Source organism: Chlorocebus sabaeus, chromosome 4 (genome assembly GCF_047675955.1).
Source record: "Chlorocebus sabaeus isolate Y175 chromosome 4, mChlSab1.0.hap1, whole genome shotgun sequence".
Taxonomy (NCBI): Eukaryota; Metazoa; Chordata; class Mammalia; order Primates; family Cercopithecidae; genus Chlorocebus; species Chlorocebus sabaeus.
The window spans coordinates 15,768,204-15,788,549 of record NC_132907.1 but is presented as its reverse complement, the minus strand read 5'-3'; the positions used below and the strand labels follow the sequence as shown (position 1 = coordinate 15,788,549).

Genomic DNA, 20,346 nt, shown 5'->3' with positions numbered 1-20,346 from the left:
CTTTGAGCATGAGCTAGGCTCTGAGAAGTAAGAGACAGGAACCAGCTGGTCATGTCCACGTGGCCTCAGAAGCCGAGTACGTGACGGTCACCAGATGCCTAGGCAGGCTCCCTTGAAATGGCAGGGCTGCTGTCCAAAATCCTGCTGGGTCATTGCTATTTACAGGCAACCTTCCCGGCGTGCGGTGGATATCCCAAGTAGGACTATTTTTAAGCAGGGCTATGGCCTGCCGTGGGTTAAGCTGGTGTGGACGGAAAGCGAGATGATCTAGCCGTCTACTGCAGATGGCCTGATCTTGAACAGAAACGTGACTGTAACTGTCCCTGGATCTAGGCCCCAGACAAAGACGCTGGCAAGAGGTCCCTCCAGCCCCTGGCTCAGGGCCCGGTCAGCTGCTGGAGCCAGGCAGCTTGAGATATCCTCCTCTCCAACCTTGGCTTGAGGGGTTCATCCTCCAGAGCTCACCAGGGCCCCAAGGCTGGTACACCTGAGAGAAGAGGGAAACAAATCCCCCAACAGATACGCAATTTCACCCGCTGGGCCTTCCGTTCTGAGATCCAGAGCCCTGGCGGAGGAGCCTTCAGGACCAGGCCTGGAGAGCAAGATTGGCTCCTCCTTTTACGTTTCAGAGAAAGGGCAGGTGCTATGAAGAACCAAGCGCCCAGGGGCCTGCCTTCAACGGTACAGCTGTGGGGGCCGGTGCGCCCGGAGGTCTGCGCTGGGATTGGCGAGGTCCTCTGGCCCCGCCCCGCCAGGGAGGCTTTTCCAGGCCCGCCCGGCCAGCTCGCCCTACATACACTTCTTGGCTGTGTGCGCTGAGCAGGACGTGGGAGACTCCGGCTTCAAGGTCGGTGAGTCCGTGAAACTCTGCTTTATTCCTCCAAAGAGGGGTCATGGCTAGAGCCAGTGTGAAGGGCCTTGGAGGAGTGGATGCAGGGCTGTGGACTGGGACCCCGTTAGGACGCCGACTGCGAGGAGGCAATGGTGACTCGCTAAAGCCAGCAGAGCGCCCGCCGTTGGCCGCAGCGCCCCCTCCTCCCTGCACACAAGTGGGGGCAGCTCAGCACCAGGAGCAGAGCAAATCAGCACGGTGCCTGCAGGGTCTCTTTTTGGTAGTGAATCAGGAATTTTTCTTTATTTGGAAAAAAAAAAAATCTAAAGGCTGTATTTTGACGCTAAGTTTGGGTCAACTTTAAACTTCAAATGCCTTTCCCTTGTAATTTACAGAGTCTAATCCACTGATTTCTGGGAATGTTTTTCCCCAGCAGTCTCAGTCTCAAAAGACGTGTAAATCAGTGACTTGAGATGAACTAGAAAATTAAAATTTTGAGAAGCTATTTACTAATAAGCCCAATAGCCAGGCCCAGTTTAAACTGGCAAATAGTATTGCTAGAGATTCAGTTTTGCCATCACTAACGTTAACACTCTGATAATGAGCCAAGTAACTATCTCCCCTCCCTGCCATCCTTACCTTTCCCACTGGAGGTTAATTTTAAAAAACAACAAAAACCTGTGGAATTGGCCCCATGTGTTGCATCTGGGCAGAGGCCTAGTCTTTGCTAGCTTGCTTGCTTGGTAGTCCTGGGGTTAAAATCAGTCCTGTCCTTGTCCCTCAAGTGGTCTGCCTTCAAATGCTCTCCTCCGAATGTGAGGAAGAGTGACATTTGACAAACAGAGCAAAACCTTTAGGTCTCCTCAGTGCTGCCCTTTAGACCTTTCACAAAGTGTTGCCAGGCTCGTGACCCCTCACAGTGTCAGCCGAGTCAAGTGAGGGGCAGTCAGTGCCCTCAGGACAAGGTTACGCTAGGTACACCAGTGCGCTGTTTCCAGAAGGGCTGCTTTTCCTGTCTACGGCTCTCACATTTTCTCTGTTCTGAATTCGTGTCCTTGGTCTATTCTGTCTGTCCTCTCAGGGAGGCGAGCACGGCCACAGCATGTGGCCTGAGGCTTCCTGACAGGCTCTTCCAGGAGGCTCTGGGCCTTGTTAGGCGGTGTGAGCACCTCACTTCCTCTGCATTGATAGGCACCTTCTCCAAAGACCCCAGACTTTGGAGTTAATCATGCCTGTGGGTTAAGGCACTGTCCCAGCAAAGCACAGGCCCATGGACTCTGCCAGCCTCGTGACCAAATCACCTCACAAGGAAATGGCCCATAGCCAGGTCAGTTTTCCTAAGGAAACTGTGGGTTGGGGGAGTGCCATACAGAATGAGGAGTCCTGGGGTTTCTGACTTTGCCCCTAACTCAGAGGGGGACTGACTTTGCCCCTAACTCAGAGGCCCTGGGCTTCCATCTCTGCCATAGCCTAGAGCAGGCTCCATTTGTCTTCCCAAAGGAAGCCCCGTAGAGCCTGTGTCAAGCATTCTCGGAGCTCCTGCCCACAGAGCCAGGAATCCAGCAGCAACCCATGCTGAAGGTGACTGCTGGAGGTCACACCAACCCTGCCTGGGAAGTCTCAGAGACTCCCTCCCTTGGGCGGGGAAGAAGGCAGCCCACTTCTTCACAGCACTTAAAAGGACTAGATGGCTCCTAGCTTCCTGTTTTCTTGAAAACAATTTACCCCTTGAGGGACAAGTCTGGTAACAGTCCCATGCCTTCATCACAGGAGGCCTAGGAAAGGCCTGTTTTACGGAGTAGGATTCTAAATATCTCCTGCCTAGGACTGTCTATTTGCTGAGTAGAACAGTGATGCCAAGAGTGCCCATTAAGGTTGGCTGTGTACCCAGTGGTTGTGAGGTAACGCAAACCCTTTGCTGTCTTAGAACTGGGAGGGGAGAGGCATTTTCTGCTGGCCTAGGCACCTGGCATCGTGAGAATTTGTTCAGTGTGTTCTGTGGAGCTGGTCCAAGCCCAAGGACGTCCTCTGTTTTGGGGTGGCTCTCTGGATGGAAAGATGACATGTGGTCCTCCTCCTGGCCTTCCACCTGCCCTCTGGCTGAGGAGTTCACACACAGGGACACTGAATGGCTGGACCAGAAATAAGTCTGAGTCAGCAGAAAGGCAGACATGGTCCATCCGGGATGCCCAGGAAGCGCAGGGGGCTCAGGCTGGAGGCAGTGACAGAACCAAAGGCCTCCCTTTCACATTCCAGGATGTCACAGAACCAGAGAAGACCATTAGACCGGGATCTGAACTCCCGGTATGCCTGCCTGGGATCAAGAAATGTGCGGCTTGTGTGGCCACTTAACAAAAGGGCTTGATGCAGCTGTCCTTGTTTTTTTTCGTGGGGAGGGCAGTGTAGGAACAAACAGGATATTATTGCTTTTGGCTCTGTCTGGCTGTGCTCTTGCACCTTCCCATCACCCCAAATCTCCCTGGCTTGGAGCCCAGGCATTCTGCTAATTTTAGCCTAGATGCTGTAAACAGTGTTTTTCAACTCAGGAGTCATAGCGGTGTTCTAGGTTAGGGAAACTGAGGCAGACAGCTTCTATGGGGTGAAAGCTGGAGACTACCTTCCTCCTCACACTGGCACAGCATCCCTAGCAAGGCCTGGCAGGCACATTGAGCAGCTAGGGTCAGAGTGGAGCGGGCAGAAATGTCCCTGGCATTTGGGCTACTTCAGCAGGGGCCTGAGGACAGGGAAACAGAACAGTTTATAATCTGCAACTCTAGGAGGAGTCATGTGCTCTGAGGTGACAATCCTGTGCCTAGGAGCTGCTGTGGCCAATGCAATTCTACGGTCTTCAGGGTGTGACCGAGTGGAATGACCTGTGGCGCCACAGCTTTTAAGCCACAAGGGTGTTTTCCCTCCAGCTGCTGGTCACTGCAGGGCTGTATGTGAGGTGCTGGGGTCTGCAAGGAAGCTGAATCCAGGGTTAGAACCAAACCTGGGTTCAAATCCCAGCTCCACTAGTGTGCTGGTACTGAAACCTGGGGCAGGTCACTTCTCTTGAGCCTCAGTTTCCCCATGCACAAAATAAAGCATACTTGGCAGGATTGTTACATAGACTGATAGTGTTTGAAAGGTCCCTTGCATAACGCATGGCTCATGATAGGAGCTCATAAATGTTAGTTCAAAAAGAAGACAGAAGGTTTGACTCAGTCGGTGTACAGGGTTGGAAAAGATATTCCAGGTAAAAGAAAACACTCAAGCAAAGGCTCAGAGGTGGCAAAGTGAAGGACCTGTTCGGTGACGCCAGGAAGTCATTGGAGACACTGTTGGAGGGGTGGAGTCTGGAAGAAGAACTGGGGAGCCCAACTGATTAAATCCATTTTGTGAACCCTGATGTTGGTTTTCAGAAGATGATCAGTAGATCTGAAAGTATGTGATAGACACCTTTGAAGTCTTGTCCACAGAGATACAAAATACAAATTGAATGAAAAAGCCAGCTGTGGTGGAGGGCAGGTGGATCACCTGAGGTCAGGAATTCGAGACCAGCCTGGCCAACATGGCAAAATCCCATCTCTACTAAAAGTACAAAATTAGCCACATGTGGTGGCGGGCACCTGTAATCCCAGCTACTTGGGAGGCTGAGGCAGGAGAATCACTTGAACCCGGGAGGTGGAGATTGCAGTGAGCCGAGATCGCACCACTGCACTCCAGCCTGGGTGACAGAGCAAGACTCTTTCTCAAATTAAATGAAACATTTAAATGCTAAAAATGTAAGCTAAAATCAAAAAGCATTCAGAAAAGGGGCAGGCCGAGTGCTGGCTGGAGTCATCAGGTATGGCTTCGGGGTGGGAGTGATGATGATCCCATAGCCTTAGGGTCAGCAGGGGAAGGGACTCACATTTATTCAGTGCCTACTGCAGCCTGTCCCGTCGTCTTCACAACACCCCACAGGGAGACCTCATCATGCCCATGATGGGGAGGAGCTGCTGAGGCTCAGGTGGGCACCATGCAGGGTTGCTACACCTAGCGGGGCTTGGTAACATCCTGTAATCGGGGAGCTTCTTCTCACTATACATGTGAGGGCCCCACTCTTGGAGAGACTCATTCAAAAAGGTGGAGCTTAGAAATCCAAAATTTTAACACACATCAACATTTTCTTTTTTAGGTTTTTACTTTTTTATCATAAAGGTAACACATGCTTATTTTTACAAATGATACAATACAGAGTTCCATTAAAAGAAAATTGATCTGCCTTCTCCAAGTCTGTTACTCTGAAGCAACCCTTTTAGCAGTTTGATGAATATCCTTCAAAACTTTTATGTTCATACAAATATATGAAAATGTATATGTATATACATCATTGTTACAAAATTGCAACCACTCATATTCAGTTCTAAGCAAGTTTTTCTTTTCCTTTTAACCTAAAAGGGTGTCACAGATGGGCATCCAGGTAAGTGGAGGCAGTTTTAACTCCTTTAATAGCTGCAGAATATTTCACCATCTGAATGCACCAGCATTTGTTGAGTGGCAGTGCTGGGCTTCTCAAACTATCTGTGGCAAAATCTCCTCTCTCTAATCCATAGCAGACCCACACATTTGTAAAATGTGATAAAGTGCAACTAGTACAAAAACAGAAGAAGGCCGGGTGCGGTGGCTCACGCCTGTAATCCCAGCACTTTGGGAGGCTGAGGTGGGCAGATCACAAGGTCAGGAGATTGAGACCATCCTGGCTAACATGGTGAAACTATGTCTCTACTAAAAATACAAAGAATTAGCTGGGCGAGGTGGCGGGCGCCTGTAGTCCCAGCTACTCGGGAGGCTGAGGCAGGAGAATGGCATGAACCCGGGAGGCGGAGCTTGCAGTGAGCAGAGATTGGGCCACTGCACTCCAGCCTGGGCGACAGAGCGGGACTCTGTCTCAAAAAAAAAAAAGGTAGAATAAACAGGCATGCAAAATGCCAGCTCAAAATTTAAAAAGTATCAAAGTGCTGTAGGTATTCTAAATGCTCACTCTCAGTTCTTGTACTTACATCGCCATGAACTGCTAACAGCACACAGACCACACTTCGGCAGCACTGGTCTGGGGTCAACCTTCCATAAGTTGAATAAAATCACTCTTCTGCGAAGAACCTTGTTGTCACTTTTCACCGCCTCCAAATTCAAGTCCCAGGTCTCACAGTTTGTTCCTTTGGCTATGGCATCATTGCCATTGTGCTTCGGCTCCAGCCTGTCCCTGCAGTCCCTGCCCTGCCTCTGCCACTCATGGCTCCTGCCTCTGCACATTCTGTCCACTGTATCTGGAAAGTCCTCCCTTTATCCACCGGATGAGGTGAAGTGATAGCCCCACAGATTTTTCACCTGCTCTAGAAAGTCCTCTCTGACCCACCAGGGAAATTTCGGTCTTCTCTCCTCTTGACTATTTTTGCTCCTGTCCTTTGGATTATAGTAGTAGGTTTTTACAGTGCTCTGTCTCCCCCACCAGGCTGTACCCTGAACTTTATAAAAGCTCCTTGAGGGCAGCCTCAGTATCGGACACAGGGATTGATTCTCTAACATTTGTTGAGCAGATGGAGGGATGGATGGTTGGATGGATGGACAAACAGATGGATGAAAGAGCTTCCAGGCTTAGCTCTCAGGATGTAATGCAATCTTTGCTGTACATAGGCCATGAACTTGGTGGTTGGCCTTGCCCATGTTCAAATCTATCCCTGGTAGAACAGGTGTTCTGTTCTAGACTCTAGGATCTGTCAGGGTTGTCCTGAACCATGGTTTTTCCTTGAGGCCCTCTAGGGTAGGTGGCCATCACAAATTCCAGGCACACACAGTCCTAGCTTAATTCAACTCTCCAAATTTCAGGAGAATTATCTTTCATAGAGTCCCTCAGAGGCAAATTTGTATTAGTGACAGTGGCCCAGGATGCTGTGTCCTCATCCTTAAGAATCTGGACTAGGAATAGAACAGGGGACACATTTAGTCCTTTCTTTTTTTCAGCAGCATTCAAGGGTAGGCTAAGTCTGCTGTGGGCTGAGGGCAATGGCCATTTCCCCAGCTGGAAGATGCCTGGAAGCAGCTGTTGGGAGGGAGGAGCGGGGGCACACAGCATCCACAGTCCTCCATTGATGCACATGGGTGTGCAGGGGTCTATTCGTTGTTTCCACTGGAATCCTGTGCAGTGTGTGACCTGGTCCTAGTCCCAGGGCGGGTGGAGGCATGCAATACAATGCTTTGGTATGGTTAAGACCTGACAAGGCTCCTCAAACAACATCGTTGAATGGTCTGTCCCATAGCCGACCATGCCCTCCCAGGACCCCCCAACAGGCTCTGGCTCCCCAAGTAGACCACAAATCACACACGCTAGTTGCCCAGCAGAGGGCCCTGGTTGAGTGTGGACTATGACTGCTGGCCAGAATCCCAGCGCTGCCACTCACAAACTGTGTGGTCCTGGGTGAGTTATTTTGCCTTTCTCTCCCTGCATCTGCTCACTTGTAAAATGGGAATAACATGAGCATCTACTTCCTGGGTCTGTAGTGAGGATTAAATGGGGTAATACTCATAAAACTAATAGAACCCAGTGCTCAGCACATAGGGTTTTTCCTCAGACTAAGGACTGGAAAAGCTGCCACACAGTAGGTAAACAGTCATCAGATGAATAAGTAGACAAATACTATCTCCACCCCCTCCTCACCCCCTTTCCCCTCCCTCCAATGCTGCCCACCATGGCTTCTCCCTACCTGAAGCATATCAGTGTCATTCACTCACTTGCCCTTGACTCACACGACCCACTGACCGCCTGGAACTCTGTGGTGAGTGGTGTTCCTGCGAAGGAAGGCCCCAAGGGCCATCCCCTGGTTCTGCTCCCCCTCAGTGCTGCCTGGAATGACACCTATGTGCTGTGGGCATTTTGGCCCCATACTTAGCCTCCCTTCGGCATTCGCCTGTGAAAACCCTGCTTGAGGGAAAACACTCAGCATCCCTGAGAGATCAGGGAGAATCTGAGGCAGCTGGAACTCTCTGGCAGCTCCATTCCTTGGGAGACAAAGGGGGTGACCCCATCTAGACATGCTGTAATATTTGTATGGTAAACTCTTGTGAGTGAAAGGATCTTTATTTAAATGAGGGCCTGATGCAGAACACTGGATACATGTGATTTCCCTTTAGCTGTGTGACCTTGGGCTGTTAAAGTCTCTGTTTTTGAGTTCCCTCCTCTGTGACATGGGATACTTGCTTCTCGGGATTGTTTTGAAAAACGTACCTTGCCCTTGAAAGATTTTGTTTTCTCTCCTTATTGAGATATGAAAAATGTTGTAATAATTAGTTATCCAGTAAAATGGGTTGCTTTGGCAAGTGGTGGGATCGCCAGCACTGCTGGTATTTAAGGAGAGTCCAGGGAAAGGGATGCCTGAATTTCAGCTGAGGTAAATAACCTCTAAAATCTCTCAGGCTCCTGACATTCATTCACTCACTCATCAGACATTTAATGATAACCTATCATGTGTGGGCCAGCGTGCTTTGAGAACCAAGAGAAACTGTGGCCCAGTTCTACATTCATTGGGTCTTGTCCCTCTGAAGTATAGGATGGACCCAGTGATCGTCCCTTGTCCCTTTGATGCGTGGAATTCCCAGTGATTGTCCACCCCTGACTGGAGCCTTGCCAAGCTTCATACACGGTGCCCTCCAGCACGTGGAGGGAGGAAACCAATTCATGCTCCTCATGAATTCCAGAATGTTACCCCACAAGCCCATGCAAAAAGGGGAAGAGCTTCTTCCTTTTTCTTAGAGCATTTCCTTTAGAAAAATTGCAAATTATTTTGCTGCCCCTTTGAAATGTATATAAATCTTTTAAAAAGCTAAGTAAAAGGCTCCAGTCGATTTTACAAACTAGGACTCTTCCTGCAAGGGTCTGGAAGCCATCTCTTTGAAAATGTAGACATCAAGGAAGATAGCTCCCTACCTCCCACTGTCAGTGGGAGGGCAGTGGGTAGTAGTTTCATTTAAGCACCTGGCTCCAAGTTGTAAAACTACCTGTTGTCCTAGAGACTTCAGTTTTATTTTTCCTTTTGATAAAGGCAATTAGCGAACACAAATGGCCACCCCAATCACCAGGTGAATTTAGGAGGAATTATGCTTGACAAATGGTGCTGTCATGTCCTCTTACTTGAGTTAGAGAACATGTTTGCAATGAATGGGTCCTATTTGCTTGCTTATATAAAAGGGTGGGATGTCTGTCTTTGCAATCTCCTTAGCAGAATGCTAAAGACACACATAACTAGTTTCATGTGTATTCAATAATAAAATTTTTTCTCTCCTATATTTTATGGAGAGGAAATTCTGGGGTGGTACGAAATTTAAATTGTTTCCCCAATACCCAGCACTTGCTCCTCATCTGATTCTTCCTTCCCTATCTGCCTGCTCAGTCACAGCCCCTTAAAAAAAAAAAAGAAAAGAAACAGAAGGACATGCACATTTATGCCTTGTACTCTGCTAGCTTTCATCTGTTATCTCTGGGGTAGTCTCTGCTGTGTCACACACGGACATCTCTGAGGATGGGCACAACGAGCTCCCAGGCTTCAGACAGCCTGTCATGGTCAAAATGTCAGGAGCCTGCACTGGGTCACCCTAATTTGCAGATATCAGAAAACAAAACAGGTACATGCTCAAAACCAGACTTGTCAGTCTCACCTGGTGGCTTTTATTGATAGGATTTCAAAATCCATGTCTGAAAGAAATGTATGTCACATCATATAAGTAGATTTCATTCAAAAGTCTGTGGGGTTTGTGAGCCAAAGATTTGTTCATTTCTTGCGTTTGAAGTACTCTTGGATGACATCCTTGGCCTGTGACTCCTTGCCATAGTCCTTAACTACTACAGAATTACAGCCAATCACTTTACAGGGTTTTCCCTCTCTGTCAATTTTGCAGAGGCCGCCTACTCATTCCCCTAGTTTCTTGTCATCAACCTGAATTAGGTTGATTTGGTGTTCAGCACAAAGGGCCTCGACCAACTTGACACACATAGGCTCATCAGAGTTGGATGCAAGTACACAAAGAAGGGGTTGGTTCTGGTCGCCCAGCATGCCAAAAAAGCCAAACATTGATGCTGGGATTTGTAGTGAGAAAAAGGTGTTTATTGCCGGGTGCCAAGCAAGAATGGGTATCTAGCACTTAACACCTGAGCTCCCTGCTAGCTTATAAGCAAGGGTTTTTAAAGCAGGAGTGAGGGGGTATCCATAATGAGTTAAGAGCTAGGGAATTTCTGGAACTTCCTTATCTATTTTTTTGTTTCAGTCTTTGAGGTCTATGACAGTGGTCAGCATTTTCCATCTGGTGTGGGAATTGGTTTCTGAAAAGCAATGCAAGGGCATATGTCAAGATGCTGTCTTTAGTTTCTACAGGGAATCAAACATTTTGTGACTCTGACTTGGGGTGGCTTTTAAGTTATTGTCTTCTTGTTTAGCAGGTTATTCGTTAACTTCCCTAATTGCTGGTTGTAGGACTAGCTAGGTACCTGGAACTTCCCTTAAAGGGACTGAGAATGTTGCCTTGATTTCTATGTTTGGCAGATGTGGGTAAGGGGAAGAACCCAGCATGGCCATAAGAGAGGTCCCTTGGGAAGACAATACAAACAGGAGTTAACAGGATAGAGATATGTGGTATCGAGTTTACCCGCAGATGCCAAAAAGGCACAGAGCACAAGGGCAGGTGAATGAGCAGCCAGTGAGTGTACTGGGAACTGAGAGAGAATGCAGTCATCTTGAGCTAGAAGGGAACAGATTTTGTGGAGATTGAGGCACCAGGCTGTGGTCCAATTAGGCAGAGAAAGATGGACAACAAAGTCCAAATGGCAGGGCGTGGTAAGAAGCAAGAAACAGTAATAACTTTTTCTAAAACAAATTAGATTTGCATTAGCACAAAATAGAAACAGCAAACCAATATTTTAAAAAGTCATATACAGTAGATTAGAAGAGATACACATATAGATACACATTGTGTTTTTTAAATTGAGATCATGCAAGCAAGACTCTAGTGCAATGGAGCTGAATGTGAGGCTAGCTGCTCTGTCCTGATGTTCTGGGCCCCCGTAACAGGCCCTGAATGACGTGTGAGCTTTCATGAAATTCCTAATAGGATATATATATATATATATATATATATATATATATAGAGAGAGAGAGAGAGAGAGAGAGAGAGAGAAAGAAAGAGAGAGAGAGAGAGAGAGACAGTCTCTATCACTCAGGCTGCTGGAGTGCAGTGGTGTGATCTCGCCTCACTGCAACCTCCGCCTCCTGGGTTCAAGCGATTCTCATGCCTCAGCCTCCCGAGTGGCTGGGTTTATGGGCATATGCTACCATGCCTGGCTAATATTTTTTGAATTTTTAATAGAGACAGGGTTTCGCCATGTTGGCGAGGCTGGTCTCAAACTCCTGACCTCAGGTGATATGCCTGCCTTGGCCTCCCAAAGTACTGGGATTACAGGCATAAGCCTCCGCGCCCAGTCCCTAATATGATCTTATTTAGTTGACATTTGCCTTTCCCCAAAAATAGATCAAAGGAAATGTTTCCCTTTGTGCCATTTCACACTAAACGGGTTGGGGAGGAACTAGGGGAGATGTCTGAACCTTCTGCTGGTGGCTGGGGAGTTTTCTGCAAGTCCTCCACAGCACAGGCCAGCAGGCCACTTTTCACTAACAAAAGTCACAAGCCAAGTGAGATAAAGTTCCTTAGTGGAATGCATCATGGCTCACGGAAGTCACAAGACACAACTGCCTGCCTCATACCATTAACGTCATCTGCCCCTTCTGGTGCGGGCCTCTGTGTTCTTGGAATGAGTAACCACTATCCATGGGGACCTTTCTACCTGTCTGCCTTGACCTGAGCAGTTCCACAGTCTGATGCTGCTGGAGGTCTTAGCCTGGTTGTAAGACAAAGTAAAATCAGACGCAGATGTCATCTGCCTGGTATTTTCAGAAAGAGCTCTCAGACTGCCTCGAAAACATGTTGGAGCTTCTACACTACATATGCTACAGTTACATGAAGCGAGGCAACTCTCTGTTAGGTTCTGCCCAAAGGAATTTCAGTTTTGAAGACAAAATTGTGGGTAAGAGAATCCCTCTTCCCCGAGTGGACGAGTATACCATAGCAGGCTCCCACTGTGATGATACGTGAGGGTATCAGTGGCCTGTCTTCAAACCTCTCACTGCCCTTCCTCCTCCACCCACTGGCTCCATCAAGGCACATACCTGAAAGGCGTTCCTTTATCACAGTGCTACATAGGAGGAGAAACGGACCAAGCCATTGTTCCTCTGTCAGGATTCCTTTGTGTGGGCATGCATCCCCCTCACTATTTTTTTTTTTTTTTTTTTGAGACAGTCTTACTCCGTAGCCCAAGCCGTAGTGCAGAGGCACGATCTCTGCTCACTGCAGCCTCTGCTTTCCGGGTTCAAGTAATTCTCCTGCCTCTGCTTCCCAAGTAGCTGGGATTACAGGTGCCCACCACCACACCCAGCTAATTTTTGTTTTTTAGTAGAGATGGGGTTTCGCCATGTTGGCCAGGAATCCTGCCAAGGATTCAAATGGATCAAGGAGTCAAATGCCTGGTACAGCATCTGTGACATCAACACATGATGGAGGTCTAAAGTACGCCTGTGTTGAGGTTTTTTGGCAGCTGCCGCAGGCTTTGACAGCTAGGGCAGGGCAGAACCTCTTGTCAAGATCCAGAAATGGGGGTAGAAAGAGGGGGTAGCCGCCTCCCAGAAGTGTGAGGTGGGACAGCAGAGCTTGCTGGCCATGTGGAAAGAACATGAGAGGTGGAGTCAGATAGGTGTGCATTCAAATTCTATCTCTCTCACTCCCTAGCAGCATAAGCCTGGACAAGTCATTTAACTTCACAGATAGTAGACATCACTTACACTTTCTCTGAATCTGGCTTCATCTGGAAAATGGGGACAACAGCATATAATGTGCCTGGTACAGCAGGTACCCAATGGTTCCCTCTCTCCTTTCCTCCTTGTAATGCAAATATTACTCATTTGGGTGGAGATGTACATTGAAGGCCTGAGAGCAGCTACATCTGAGGTTGTCTGGGAGTTGAAGAGAATGTGGGGAAATTCTTAGGGCACGATGTCATCACTGGGTATAGCAGTCTCTGTGGTGGTGCTGGGCAGAAATGGGGCCTGATGGCCAGGCCATCACTATAAGTCTTACAAAGCCTTCGAAAGAGTCCCAGGAGCCAGCAGGATGGGAAAGCTGAGATGGGGCAGCAGGGGATCAGGCAGAGAGCGCAGCAGGGCCAGAGCTGTGAAGAGTCCCAGTGGCTGTGGTGCAAGGGGCCTGGGGCCACCACACAGATCATCCACATCTGCCAGCAACACTCTGACCTCCAATTGCTCCCCAACCAGTGGGCCCCAACACCTAAGGCTCTCACCACCCACCCAACTGTAGACCAGAAATCTCAGGCATCCCTGATTTTCTCTTATCTTTCATTTCCAAACCATTAGCAAGCTCTGTCAGTTCTGCCCCAGAACAGACTGCAAATACATTCTCTTCCTCATCCTCGCTGACTCACCTGGGTCTCAGCACCTCATCTCTCACCAGGACCACCTCTAGGGCCTCTGACTGCTCTCTCTCTCTCTCTCTCTCTCTGCATTCTGCACATGTCCCTCTAGACCATTCTCCACTGGCAGCCAGAGCCACCCCTGTAACTCATAAAATGAGCTCAGCTCATCTCCTGCTTGCAAGCACGAATGTAAATTTCCTCTGCACTGGGATAAAATCCAGACTCCTTAGGGTGGTCTCAGGGTCTGCACACCTGGCTCCCTTCCACCCCGCCCCTCCATCCTTCCTGAAGTCCACTGTGATTTGCTCCCTGTGCTTCAGCCCACTGACCTCCTTTCTGTCCTGGGGCAAGTCCAGATCTGTCCAGCTTTAAGGCTTTGCTGTTCTATTCTCTGCCCCTGCCTAGCCTATTTAAAAATCACTTACACTTTCTCCGAATAATATGCTGCTTATTCCCTTGTTTGCACTCATCCCCACCTATGATTTTGTTTTCTTGTTTCTTAACCGTCTGCCCCAAATGAATTAGAAGCCCCACAGGAGAGAACTGTTTCTTTTGCTCACTTTCATATCATTGTTGCCTAGTGCAATGCCTGACACTCAGTAGGCTCTCAGTAAAGAGTTCCTGATGGATGAATTCCATGCCTCCCACTGGGGCTAGAAGCCAATCCCAGGCTGTAACTGATCTAAGACTTTCTGGGATCCCTGTGAGAAAGGGCACAGTGGCAGATGTGAGGCCGGAAAACAGGGCCAATTACGAGTGGAGGGGATGGTGGGAAGAAACACAGGCAGCAGCAAAGTTGAGAAGCCAGGTTCCCTAAGCCTTGTGAGATCTAGCAGCCAGGGTTCCCTGGAAGGGTCCTTGTGGACCCGTACCTGCCAGGATTGGAAGTGTGGTCCTCTCACCGAACTGCTCACCATATGCTGACAGGGAAGCTGGATCAGTCAGCAAGGACCAACTGCAAAAATGAATATTTGGGGAAAACATGTGTGTTTCCTGCTGTTTCCAATCCCCTCTGGCTACAGAAGTGGAGCCCACAGTGAGGGTGTCTGAATGCTTGAGCTTTTATCCCAGGGAGAAACATCCTGGCTGCTCTGGGTCCTCATCTTCTCTCCCTAGTGGTCTCTGAACAGAACAGTTCAGTACGTTATGATAATGCTCAGAATGTGGAGGGAATTGAAAACATTAAAAAAGCTTTGCAATGAGCCTGAGATTTCTTTTTGTTCCAAACTCTTGTCCTAATGGTTTCACAAGATATACTGACTTATAAAACCATGTTTGGAAGCTAGGCAAAACCAAATGCTATCTGCTTTGGTAGACACTAATTACCCCTTACAAACATCTTCCCAGCTTTACTTATGTCACATGTTATCATGTGTGCAAATAACAAATCAAGCCTCTTCTGGTGGGGGTTACAGCTGCAGAGAATGCTTATGTAACATTTGGGGCCTGACAGGTAACAGGGAAATGTGTAAGACAAAGCAATGTTCTGACTGCACAGCTTTTTAAAGACTAACTTTTAACATGCAAGAGAGATTCAGTTTAGTCATGAAGAAAAGTGATTTCATGGCAAGCCTTGATTCTGGGTCTTTGGAGAACATGGAACAGCCATTGCCAGATCACCAGCCTGTTCAGTGAGACCTTTGTTTCAATTTCACGAACAAGGTTACTAATTAAGGTCTTAATAGTGAAATTCAATACCTCTTTGTGTCCTGGCGAGAAAAACAGTCAAGGAAGCAGGAATTCTTTGCTTCACCAAAACTTGGAGTCTGTATCAATTCTCTTCAAGGAATCAAAGCAAGGATACCGAGGAATTTCAGTTCCAAGATTGCTTTGCTAGCCACGACCAAAGCTTCCCTAGGATTATCCACACGAATCATCCTTTGTTGCTCAGACATTAGGGCAGTATTGGAACTCAGAATAAATTAATAATAAATTCTAAATTAATTAGAATAAATTAGTTCCTTCCAGGAACTAAAATACGGATATGATGACACTTCAAACATTAATATTTTGAGCCAGATACCTACTCACACATCACCCTCGCAGGGAGGAAGACCTCCAGTGGTCACAGGGCTGTACATGGAGACCATTCACTCTCCTTCCTCTTGGCTCTGCTTCCCAAGATTTATCGTCACAAACAGACTCTGACTTGAACACATCAGTGGATGGGCAATTTAAGGAACGAAAAATAGAGACCAAAACATTTGGGTCATCCCTGGTCAATCCCAGAAAGAAACATACTTCCTGTTAGCTTAGGAAGACCATGTCTGGCTTATGTTTAGGCCCATACTGCCTGGAAAGAATCTGGGCAAAGCTTCTTTCACTTTGTTGAGTTCTACAGTAAACCTCTAGAGTGACAGCATTGCCTCCCTCTAGTTAGAAAGTGGATTTGAGGGTGTGATGGCAGATAAGATAGCCCAAAAGGATGTATGCTAGTGTTGCCTGCTGCAGGCAAGGACCAGGAAGCACTGGTGCAGCTCACTGAAGAGCCATTATCTATTCTTGGAGGGATACTGACATGAGGACCTGAACTCTAGTACGGGAGCAAAGAAGTTTACATGATGAGATTGAAAGCTGGTCTTTACCAGTCCCCAGGACAACTTCAAGAAATGACCAATTTATCTTGTATGCTCGTAGTAACTTACTTTAGAATTGAAATTGGCTTTAGAATTGAAAGAATTGTTTGCAGATATTAGCATGGAAGAGGAACTAATAATCTGATTTCCTGGGCTATCCTGTAACCCATATCCTATAACCCCTACTCAGAAAAGGCTTGATTATTTGCACACATAAACATTCTTACATGTTTTTAAGGTCTTTGATGCTTTTAGTTGGGACATTCAGGTTTAGTAGAGACTTCCAAATGAAGGTTCTATTACGAGTTGTTGTTTATCCTTCACTGGATGGCCCAGGTTTTCAGCTACAGCCTTACACATCAGCAAGTTATTTGAAGCAATCAATCCATCTAAGCTTAGAGCATCTTGCAGCTGAGTCTTGGGAGCCTTCCAAATGTTAGGGAAATCCATACTTTTTATTTATTTATTTATTTTTTGAGACAGTTTCGCTCTGTCATCCAGGTTGGACTGCAGTGGTACAATCTCGGATCACTGCAACCTCCACCTCCTGGGTTCAAGCCACGGAGGCTGGAACAAGGAGGAACTGATTGAACACGGAGGCTCAATCAACTCATGATTCTCATGCCTTAGCCTTCTGAGTAGCTGAGACTACAGGTGCGTGCCACCACACTCAGCTAACTTTTTGTATTTTTAGTAGAGACAGGGTTTTGCTGTCTCTACTAAAAGACAGCAAACAATGTTGGCCAGGCTGGTCTCAAACTCCTGGCCTCAAGTGATCCGCCCACCTTTGCCTCCCAGTGCTGGGATTACATGTATGAGCCACCATCCTGGGCCCACACAATCTTTATTTGGGCATCGTGGAGATCAAATAGAGAGTACTGAGAACTACCTGCTCTTTTGTTTTCTACTCAAAGAACCACGTAACACAGCTCCCTGCTTGGGGCTTAACTGGCCCTTCTAATGTCTGTGTGTGTTTATCCTTTTACATTTGTTGGTAGTTCAGTACTTGTATTATAAATATATAAATACTTATTTACATTTATATGTGTTTTCTCCATTTTCTGCATTTCAGGCTCTCTCCTTATGCTGTCATATCCTTTCTTTCTGAAGCATATAGTTTAGTAATTCCTTTGTTATTGATCTGTTTATCAATGTTTTTTTACTCTCATTTTTGAAAAAATGGTTAGACTAGTTCCCCAGTTCTAGGTTGACAGTTACTGTTTCTAAAAATATTACTTACCTGGGCTATTATCAAAAAATCAGCTCGTTTGTCATTTCTTTGTAGGTAAACTGTCTTTTCTGATTGCTTTTCACGTCTTTGTCACCGATATTCTGCAGTTTCATTATTTGTCTAGGTGTCAATGTCTTTTTTGTTTGCTTAGATTATGTTATACCTCTTGAATCATGGATTCTTTTATCAGTTTTAAAAATGTCTCAGCCATTCCTCTTCAAATCTGACTTCTCTGTTTTCTCTGTTCTCTCTTTCTGGGACTTCACTTTGATGTGTATTTGAGCTTGACATTCTATCCATCATATCTCTTAATTTACATCTATTTTCCATTTTCTCATTTCTCTGTGCTACATTCTGAGTAATTTCTTAAGATATATCTTCCAGTTCATTCTATGTTCAGCTGCATCATAATGAGTGGTGCAATTTGGTTCTTTCAAATCAACTTGGTCATTCTTAACAGTCTCTTGTTGCTTGCTCATAACTATGATTCCACACTTTAAACATTCAATATAGGGCTTACTGATATTATTGTCTGACAGTTCCAGCATCTTCAGTCATTAGCAGTCTACATCTGCTATTTCTTCTGTTGACTCTCATTCCTTGTACCTCCTTGTGTGTTTGGCGATCTTTGGGAGTTCACTGTTTCATCTTAATGTGTAGGAATCCAGGGCCTAAACTGAATATAATTTCCTCAGAGAGCTTTTAGACTTGCTTCAGGCAGGAGCCAGAAGTTGGGGTCTGCTGACTTTGTGCTACTTCAGCCTCTTTCAAAGGTCCTACTTCAATGGGGGAATCCCAGTGTCAGCCCCTATTCCAGGGTGGTCCTCAGAAATTTCTCCTACTTTTCAGAAGTCCAGAAATCCATCCTGTTCAGGGTCTAGTTGTGATGCAGTGGCGAAGTTCAAAAGAGCACCTGGTCTGTCAAATAGCTGGAAGAAGACATCCTGTGCTGTTATTTTTTGTCATATTAACAGAGAGAAGGCATGGCGTTAAGGAAGTTTAGACATTAATGTTTAAAACTACCCAGATTTTCCCAAGCAATATGAAGAAAAAAGCAAAGCAAGAAACAGAAAACACACACACACACACACACACAGACACACAGACAGAGAGACAGAAAAACTGGAAAGAGAGGCTATGGCTCCTGCGGTTCTCTTGCCTGTTGACCTCTACGCTGTGGCTCAGGGTCATCCTATGCAGCTATCTAATCCAGCTTCTCTGCTTTCCAGACACTCATCCAAGAGGAAACATGGCCAGTATCTTTTCTAAGTTGCTAACTGGCCGCAATGCTTCTCTGCTGTTTGCTACCATGGGCACCAGTGCCCTGACCACCGGGTACCTGCTGAACCGGCAGAAAGTGTGTGCCGAGATCCGGGAGCAGCCCAGGTTATTCCCTCCAAGGTAAGGGCTCCTGACTTTAAAATAACTTCAGGCTGGGTGCGGTGGCTCATGCATGTAATCCTAGCACTTTGGGAGGCTGGATCAAGAGGTCAAGAAATTGAGACCATCCTGGCCAACATGGTGAAACTCCATCTCTACTAAAAATACAAAAAAATTAGCTGGGCGTAGTGGCGCACGCCTGTAGTCCCAGCTACTCAGGAGCCTGAGGCAGGAGAAGCGTTTGAACCTGGGAGGCGGAGGTTGTAGTGAGCCGAGATAGCACCACTGCACTCCAACCTGGCGACAAAGCAAGATTCCGTCTCAAACAAAACAAACACAAACTAAAACAAACAGAAAAGCTTCAAAGACCAGCAAGAAATATGCCTTCTCCTGCTGGAAACTGTTAGCAAGGGTCCTTTTTGCTTTTGAGGAAGACTAAGTAAAACGGAAAATCATTTTGAGGCTCATTAAACCAGTGACCTGTGGTGTATACAAAGAAGTGTAGCATCATCATTCTTGCTTAGAGCTTGCAGTCCAGTTGAATAGTAATAATGGGGATAGTTAACATTTGTGGAACACTTTCATGTATGACCAGCACTTTACATGGAGTATCTTATTCATCTTAGCATCCTTTGGTGATGAAATAAAGTCCTAGAAAAATTATACAGTGCCCAAGTTCACATAGCTACTGCAGCCAAATGCAAATCCAGGCCCCCCAGTTCCAGACCCATGCCTCTCTCACTGCTCTACCTCCTTCTGGAAAAAAGGGATGTCGTAGTACTGACTGTAAGTGTCAGCTCTAAAGGACATTGCAGATGGAAGGTGGAGGAGTGGCGTGAGAGGGATGAAAATAGACGTGTTTTCTCAGCCCTTGGAACCCTGCCATGCATGAGATACTGTGCGCTGAGCAGAGTTTGAGTGGCATGCAGAATTCCACATTGGCAGGTATGGATGAGACGAGGAAAACCACTGAGGTGTCTCTTAGAGACATTTACTGTCTCTTATGGAAATCAGGATCTCTGAGGGAATCGCCAGCAACCACCATGTACCTGGGGAATTCCTGAGGTGACATGACCTGTGTTTAAGGCTGTGGTGGTCCTGAATCTCCTAATCCTCAATCAGTACACACCCCAGGGTGAGACAGCACCCAATTTGATTTCTGTTATTCCAGAAGATATTTACTGAACACTGGTTTCAATAGCCAGGGACTGTTCTCAAAAAGGCAAGTCCTTGCTCTTGTGGAACTTGCTCATTTTTTGAAACCTGGTGTCTTCATTTATGACTCCTGGGCAGTTCTAGCCAAGTATCCCTGTGCCTGCTGGCTGAAGGGAGCCTAGTGGAAGGATAGGCAAACACCAAGTCCTTCCATTGGCCCCTTTCCTCAGGGGCTGCTGGCTGACAGCTTGCCCTCCTCCCCACACAGCGCAGACTACCCAGACCTGCGCAAGCACAACAACTGCATGGCTGAGTGCCTCACCCCTGCCATCTATGCCAAGCTTCGCAACAAGGTGACGCCCAACGGCTACACCCTGGACCAGTGCATCCAGACTGGAGTGGACAACCCCGGCCACCCCTTCATAAAGACCGTGGGCATGGTGGCTGGTGACGAGGAGTCCTATGAGGTAAAACTATTGGCTGCTGGTTCCAGGGTGGGAGGGATACTCTGGATATGACTGAATTGCACAGTCCTGGGGTCCTTTTCTTCTTTATGGGGCCAACTTTCTACCTTCTCAGGAAGGGCTCCCATAAAGGGAAGCCAACTCTAGCAGAACCATCT

General features: G+C 47.1%; 1 protein-coding gene and 1 long non-coding RNA gene across 3 annotated transcripts in view; one reads left to right on the top strand and one right to left on the bottom strand.

Moving 5' to 3' along the window:
• Positions 1-359: 359 nt before the first annotated feature.
• Positions 360-20,346, top strand: part of CKMT2 (creatine kinase, mitochondrial 2) — a 33,891-nt gene continuing 13,904 nt past the window's right edge. Inside the window, exons 1-3 of the mRNA XM_007977050.3 lie at positions 360-847; positions 18,419-18,590; positions 19,993-20,191. Of these exons, the coding sequence (XP_007975241.1) occupies positions 18,439-18,590; positions 19,993-20,191 (351 nt within the window). The 5' untranslated portion in view covers positions 360-847; positions 18,419-18,438. The remainder of the gene's footprint in view (positions 848-18,418; positions 18,591-19,992; positions 20,192-20,346) is intronic.
• The window catches only part of LOC119618213 (uncharacterized), a 55,100-nt gene continuing 41,579 nt past the window's right edge, over positions 6,826-20,346 (bottom strand). The window contains exons 2-3 of one of the 2 annotated variants that reach the window (XR_493940.3): positions 17,199-18,118; positions 6,826-14,337 (exon numbers count right to left, since the gene is read on the bottom strand). This is a non-coding gene — a long non-coding RNA (uncharacterized lncRNA). Of the gene's footprint in view, positions 18,119-20,346 lie in introns of both variants that reach the window. The other variant, XR_012092733.1, reaches the window with a different exon arrangement.